The 7,411-nt window shown below is 33.2% G+C and overlaps 1 protein-coding gene and 1 long non-coding RNA gene across 4 annotated transcripts; both read left to right on the top strand.

Moving 5' to 3' along the window:
* Positions 1–853: 853 nt before the first annotated feature.
* On the top strand, positions 854–5,203 carry LOC105115403 (syntaxin-32-like). 3 transcript variants are annotated; one of them, XM_011012279.1, is made up of 6 exons: positions 854–1,470; positions 3,500–3,750; positions 3,860–4,035; positions 4,274–4,462; positions 4,850–4,912; positions 5,011–5,203. In XM_011012279.1, the coding sequence occupies exons 1-6, from the start codon at positions 1,230–1,232 to the stop codon at positions 5,090–5,092; spliced, it is 1,002 nt and encodes a 333-aa protein (XP_011010581.1). In that variant the 5' UTR covers positions 854–1,229; the 3' UTR covers positions 5,093–5,203. The 3 variants fall into 3 exon arrangements, with proteins under 3 accessions (XP_011010581.1, XP_011010578.1, XP_011010580.1); XM_011012276.1 differs by having other exon boundaries at positions 855–1,043; positions 1,132–1,470; positions 4,850–5,203; XM_011012278.1 differs by having other exon boundaries at positions 855–1,043; positions 1,230–1,470; positions 4,850–5,203.
* Positions 1,477–2,758, top strand: LOC105115402 (uncharacterized). Its single transcript, XR_840333.1, has 2 exons — positions 1,477–2,217; positions 2,306–2,758. It is a non-coding gene; the product is annotated as an uncharacterized LOC105115402 (long non-coding RNA).
* Positions 5,204–7,411: the final 2,208 nt, after the last annotated feature.

The raw sequence follows: 7,411 nt of genomic DNA on the forward strand, positions 1-7,411 counted from the left end.
ACATCTCTTTTCTAATTTTGGTCATCTCTTTGCCCTTGCAATTTAAGTTCTTAAAGTCATCAATCAATCCTTTCATTTATGTGATACGTCTACATTTAAAATGAATATTTATCATAAATTAAAGGTATCTTATATTATTAGATATATTATTATAAAACATGATTTAGCTAAGGAGTTATTGATACTTCAAGTGCAAAATGATGATATAAAACCATAATAAAAATACACTTTTAAATACTAATCAGTCAACCTACCAGACTCGGTCGAGTTTTAAAACTATGAACATAACCCATCATTGTTGAAATTTTATTTTCTAATGATATTATTAAATTAATAAAGTTTATTAAATTTACTTGAACCAATTACATGAATACACACCAGTCCATCACTGGACTTGATGACCGTGCTTTGATGCAGGCAATTGATCGTGTTGTTGTTGCCAGCGATTGTTGCGGAAAAAAGCACAAATTATTTTTGGAAAGTTAGTATTATCAAAATATAAATCAAACGAAGGAGTACGCTGGAAATTTTTGCAGCAGCAGTTGTACTATTATCGCCATCAGTTTTCAACCTTTGTACATGTGTCTGCAATTCTATTTAAATGAGAAGTCTTACCCTGTAAATTTTAACCTAATAGGCTTTCGATCCTGCGCTAATATTGCATTAGTTGACCCCAGTAACTTAAATTTTATTTTGGTATAAAAAATATCAAAAAAATATAAATACTTTTTTGATATATATATATATATATATATAAAAAATTTTAATTATTATTTTTTTGAGAGAAAAAAAATAGAATAATGGTTATCAAAGCAAGTGTTCAAAATTGGACGCAGCATGTCCCCCTTTTTAACCATTTCTTTGAGTTATCAAGATTTTAGCTAACGCTATACCTCTGAACGATGTCGTAAAACCGGTCGGAGCTTAAAACTGTGCGTTTTAATTTTGCAGTGGCACCCAAACTGGACAGCAGAAAGAAAGAAAGAAAGAAAGAAAAGAATTTGATGAGGTAGATCTAGATCTCCTCTCGCTTTGAGCAAACCGTCAGTCACCCTTTCCTTTTACGTTTTATAATCTTCCTCAATTCTACCCCTATTTACAATTTGTCCTGCTTTGTCTTCCCCAACGCAGCATCTCTTGCCGTTTCACAGACAACCCAATCAATCCTCAATTTAGGGTTTCGAGATTATAATAAACTAGAATTATTATTTTTCTTTTGTAAAAATTAGATGATGCCGCCGGTAAAAACATCCTATCGGGACCGGACACAAGAGTTTCTGAGTGTAGCAGAGAGGCTAAAGAAATCGTTCTCATCGGCGAGCAATGCGGCATCATCCAGTACCTGTAGCAGCACGAAGCCGGATGCTACGCGATCTTCTGTGGTGATTCAATCCGAATTTAATAAAAGAGCATCCGTGATCGGGTATGGGATCCACCAGACATCTCAGAAGCTGGCGAAGCTGGCAAAACGTGAGCTGCTTCCTTCTCTCTTTGTCCTCAACTTATATGATTTTGATGATTGATAATTGATGTGAGTAATATCGTGTTGTGGCAATGGTAATGGTGATGTAATGGTAATGATTGAATAAAGAATTTGGTACGTTCTTAAAACACAAGATTAGTAAAATTCACTTCATCGTTGGTGTAAAACAATAATTCTATTCATTCCTAGAGCAAGTACGAGGGCTGGAGCTTTGTTCTTCGAAGTGTGAGGATCCAAATATCTTGTGTTTATCCATAGAGATTTCGTAAGGATAAGTTTTTGTCGCTGCTATTATTATTATTATCATCATTTCTTTTTGGAAGGGAGTTAGCACATGTTCAGAAAAATTGGTAACTGTTTCTCGCATGGTGGTTGTTTTTTCATTCTTTCTATCTATCTTTGAATGCTATCTTCTTTGTTATTTTTCAGTTCTTGGTCCTTTACAAAAGAAAAAATGTTTGTATGACGAGAAGAAATGTGTTTTGCCAAATGTGATTTATAATTAAAATATCGTTACAACTATTTTTCCTTTATTATTCATAGTCTTAGACTAAGATTATTGTTTGTTAATTTGGAAAGTGTAATCAATAAATTTAATGTACTTTATTGAAAATGTTCCGCATTCTGGAAAGAATCTTCTAAATAAAAATATAGGAGTGGTACAAGGATATTGTGGCAACTTAGACCAAACCAAAGTGCATCTGCTGATCAGTTGCTCTTTCCACTTTCTTCAGGTGTTAGTTTGATGCATGGTTTATGCTTTCTAGTAGAACATTTACATAATTTTAAGGTTCAAATTACTTAACCTGGCATATTTTGAAGGTTTTCAGTTCATAAGAGTGGGAAGAAGTTGACGAAGGTGAATATAATGAGAAGGCAACTTTGTTATACTGATTCTTAGTGAGAATTATCATATTCCTCATATTTTACTTACATGAGTTTCAATCTTATCTAATTTAGGCTCATTATGTAAGTATTGTCATCTTGATCCCCATCCTTTATTAGTCTTTTCTTTTGTTTTTGTTCCATTGAAATTTATGGAGGTGACTTTGTATCAATGATTACTAGTGCTTGGAAATTGAGTTTTTTTGGAGATTTTGGGAGTATGTGGATAGAATTGAATTTGAGAATATGCAAGAACTAATCTCTGGAAGCATCTATTGTGAGAACACAGTTTTCTTGCCATCCTTATGGTGCTCTTTCTTGAGGGCTTTTCCAGAAGTGTCTGGTGGATTGTCAATGATATTGAATTTCTCTGTTGTATTTACTTCGTAATTTTGTTTTACTTATTTCCTCAATCCTTTTTGATGAATTCTCTTCTCAGCAAGAACAGAACCTGGAAATAATTGGTACATGGGTATGGTTGCAACTATTAGAGTTTCACATCTTATTGGTAGTTCCTCTGTTTCTTATATAACTTTGTGAATTTCCATAAATAAGAGAAGTTAAGTTGTTCTGAATTTTTGAATTAGACAAATCATTATTCTAACTGGAAGAGCCATGGAGTCTCAGCTCTCATGGGGGAGCAGTACACCTTCTGGAAATATAGAGTGTTGCATGTGGAAAATTGTCAGAAGGTATCTAAAACTACCAATTGAATATGATAATCAGACCTCATCACCTTGATGGTGGCTGCAACAAAATTTTAGGAATTGAAACCATTGAAATGGATGTTGATTTGTAAGTCTTTTCATTTTTCCGTTCATTGTTTGATATCTTTTTACACCAGGAATTTTACAAATGCAGCCCTTTATTATGTCAGTTTTATGGAAATTTGTGATTATATGATGAGTTTTTGTTGTGCTAGATCTCTCTTACCTTTTCTGTGTTTTTCACCCTCTATTTTAGCAATCAGTCATTACATTGCTTGGATCTAAAACAATGAATTACTTTACATTCAATGTTTACAGACTGAGTTTGAAAACAATATAGCCATTTTGAGGTTGGAATTGACTTGTAATAATCTAATGAAGCCAAAAAAATGTTTAGCATTAATATTTCTTGCATTTTGATCAGTGGCGAAAAGAACATCGGTGTTTGATGATCCAACTCTGGAGATCCAAGAGTTGACAGCAGTTATAAAACAAGATATTACTGCACTTAATGCAGCCGTAGTAGACCTCCAACTCCTTTGCAACTCCCAGAATGAAATTGGAAACATCTCAAGTGATACTACAACTCATTCAACCACAGTTGTAGATAACCTAAAGAATCGCTTGATGACTGCTACAAAGGAGTTTAAAGAAGTCCTCACAACGCGGACAGAGGTAAATTGAAAGTTGCTATCTAACACATGAAGCAGCTCAAGATTCCATAATCAGGATTTTTGGTATTGTAATGTATTGTTGATGTCTTGAATTTTATGTAAATGTACAGAATCTAAAGGTTCATGAGAACCGAAGGCAGTTGTTTTCTTCCACAGCTTCAAAAGACTCTTCAAATCCCTTTGTTCGTCAGCGTCCACTCACTTCCAGGACAGCTGCTAGTGCAACACAGGCTCCTCCCCCTCCATGGGCCAATGCTTCTGTATCCTCATCCCAGCTAGTTCCCAGGTACAAGTTACAGCATTTGTTGTGCTATTAGGAAGTTGTAGTTGGAATGGCCTCGTATTTTCTTTACTTTTTTTTCTTCTTTCTTATGTACCAATTCATGAAATTTCCTTCTATTCTTGATGTGGAATATTTTTTGGGTGATGATGGGTTGATTGATATTCTGATATGTGAGATTTTGTGGGTCTATAGACAAGAGAGTCTTTATTTTCCCACTGAAATTGTCCCTTCTCTTTTGCAGCAAATCAACAGATGTTGAGTCCCAGCCGCTTTTGCAACAGCAGCAACAGCAAATGGTTCCACTACAAGACAGTTACATGCATAGCAGAGCTGAAGCCCTTCATAACGTGGAGTCAACAATCCATGAGCTGAGCAACATCTTTACTCAACTAGCAACAATGGTTTCTCAGCAAGGAGAGCTGGCAATCAGGTTTGTTCTTTGTTATGGTTTCCATTGCTACAAATGATGCTTTGATTAAGCACAAGTATTTCAGTATTTGTGCATAAATAGATGCATGAGGATCATCTGGACAGTTGAACTCTTCAGCTCCTCGTACTGGGAACAGTTTCTGTGTCTCCAAGTCCTAGACACGGCTGCGACTTTCTTAAAGATGACTGGTATGTTGGCTGCTGCTATCTGCCAATGCATCTTATGATTGGGGATTGGCAGTTTGAGAGAAGTAAAAATTCACCACTATAAAGGAACAAATGTAAAACATAATAAAAATCCTTACTGAAAGCAAAAGCAAAAGAAATTGCTCTATTACTGTTTATTTAGCAATCATTTACAACTTATCTAAGGGCATTGCTGACACAGGATTGACGAGAACATGGATGAGTCACTGTCAAATGTAGAGGGCGCGCAGGGCCAACTGGTCAGGTATCTTAACAGTATTTCATCCAACCGATGGCTGATGATGAAAATATTTCTTGTACTTATTGTATTCCTCATGTTTTTCGTTTTTTTTGTGGCATAAGGGAATACAAGAAAATGCACCGGAAGCGTATATTTCCTGCTCATGTTTTTTTTTTTTTGTCTCTATTCTCTACACAGTTTTGACTTTAAACCCTGATTAATTTGTTCCGGAAATCCTTCTTGTATCCTTGTATGCAAGAACGAGGACAAGTGCATAATAATGATAAAATAGGGCTTGGTGTAATTGTTCCTATATGATCACGTCACTCATGGCATTGATACTGGGTTGGTCTTGTGCTGATTGTAGATTTTGGTAAATGTAATATGCTTTGCGGTTCATGGCTGTAGTGGCGTCCATGTAATATTCAGATAGCGATCCTGATTATTTTTTGAAGCGACTTATTAGGGACCGCACTGCCATGAAGTCTGTTTACGTTGACAGACGTTGGGCATCACAAAAAGCAATGTAGCGTTTTGTTACTGTTTTGGGGTAGAATACATGGAGACATTGAAGATATAAATGTTTGTGGTTGGAGATAAGCAGATAAATAATTTTAGAGTGGATTTTTGTATTTTTAAAACAAGAGGTATGCGGTCACAAGCTGGGTTGATATGGGTTAATATTTATTAGTATGGTAGTTTTAAAATTTAATTCAAGAATTGATTTAGAACAAAGTTTATTTCATTAATTAAGGCAAAGATATAATTTGAGAGTGGATTTTTATATTTTTAAAACAAGAGATACACAGTCATGAGTCGTGTTGACATGAGTTAATATTTATCAATATAATAATTTTAAAACTTAATTTGAGGGTTGATTTAGGGTAAAGTTTATGTCACTAATTAAGGCTTGGGTCACAATTTGTGTTGACATGAGTTAGCCTGAGTGAGCATAAAAATAAAAGTGATTATTTTTGTAATTTTAAAACTTGATTTGAGAGTAAACTTAAAGAAAGGCTTGGGTTGTAAGTGAGGTTGATTATTGATCTGGGTCAATATAAGGATAAAATTGATTAATATTATAGTTTTAAAATCTAAATGGGGTTGATGCTAAGTAAGGTTGGAGTTATATGTTTGGAGGGTCAATTTGGGTTTACCTAGGTTAATATAAAATAAAAGTGATTATTATAATAGTTTTCAAACTTGATTTGAAAGTCAATCCAGGTCAAGGTTTGAGTTACAGATTAAGATGATCAACCCTGGTTGAACTCGGTCAATATAAGGATAAAAATTGTTATTATCATAATTTAAAAATCTAAATTGAAGGGTGATCGATTTAAGGTTTATATCATAAATTGAGAGGGTTGATATAACACTAATTTGAATTTGAGAAAAACACTAACTCTGAGTTGGGTTTAATAACCATGATACTGTTTTACATTTATAAAGAGAATTTGAATTCAAATCCTTCATATACAGCACTTAAACTTAAAAATTGATTTATTGTTAAAGGAAGCTATAACAACTCTTTAACTTACTAACCTTTATATATATTGTTCTTTTATTTTTAATAATTTTTTATACAATTTTTCTAACTTAACTAGCGTAATAGATTGATAATATCTATTATTCATGTCACATTTTGCAGCCTTTCTAAGTAAGTTACCATTCAATACAATGAATGGTAAGATTCTTATAAAGTCTTCTATGCTCGTATCATTGAATCATGTTGAGCTTTAGAATTGTTTCTAACTAATTTTTGAATATTGAATATTAAAGTTTTTTTGGTTAATTCTGCTTATTGTTTTGGGTATAATAAGAAGTCAAATAAATTATTTTAAATCTATACTACTCTTGAGTGAATTGCATTACATTTTCCCTAGTGAATACTCATCTTTATTCAAATAGTAATGGTTTGCGTGAGTCTAATATTAAAAAAATGCACTGCATCTTGTACTCAATACATTTATAAGCTTCATTAAAAGCCTTAAACATGCAAATAAGTCATAGTGACCTATTTGTTCATGTGTTTAGAATTCCTAACCATTACCTTCTAGATACAAGTCACTTGACTTGGAAATAAATTGTTGTTATTCACCCCATTCATACTAATTTCTTATTTACTAAAAAGATGATTAGGCAACCCATATTATTTATGCTCATAAATTGGACTAGGCCAACATCATAGTGATATAGCCATGCATCTACCATCCTTAAGTTAATTACAAATAACTCTTCATATGCTTTTAACTTTTTTAGTTTACCATGTAATAACCAAATATCAAAGTTTGATGTAACGATAATTGGATGTACATGTTAAAATGTATCCAATCTCACGCAAGTAAGATGTTATAGCTTCTTTATGTTTCAACCATAAAGAAAGACATGTTAGAGGTCTTAGACCCAACAATTAATCTATCTATAACACTCCTATAATATCTTTATGTTCTTTATAAAATTTGACATGATTACTATCATACCCTCATTTTGACCCTTTATTTTTTAAAAATATTTTCAAAGAAA

Source organism: Populus euphratica, unplaced genomic scaffold (genome assembly GCF_000495115.2).
Source record: "Populus euphratica unplaced genomic scaffold, PopEup_1.0 scaffold694.1, whole genome shotgun sequence".
NCBI lineage: Eukaryota > Viridiplantae > Streptophyta > Magnoliopsida > Malpighiales > Salicaceae > Populus > Populus euphratica.

Bases quoted from the DNA above. Each gene is read 5' to 3' on its own strand.
- LOC105115403 (XM_011012276.1), top strand. From the start codon at position 1,230: ATGATGCCGCCGGTAAAAACATCCTATCGGGACCGGACACAAGAGTTT. The intron at 3,751-3,859 runs GTAAATTGAAAG...GTAAATGTACAG, and splicing joins TCCTCACAACGCGGACAGAG to AATCTAAAGGTTCATGAGAA. The intron at 4,036-4,273 runs GTACAAGTTACA...TCTCTTTTGCAG, and splicing joins TCATCCCAGCTAGTTCCCAG to CAAATCAACAGATGTTGAGT.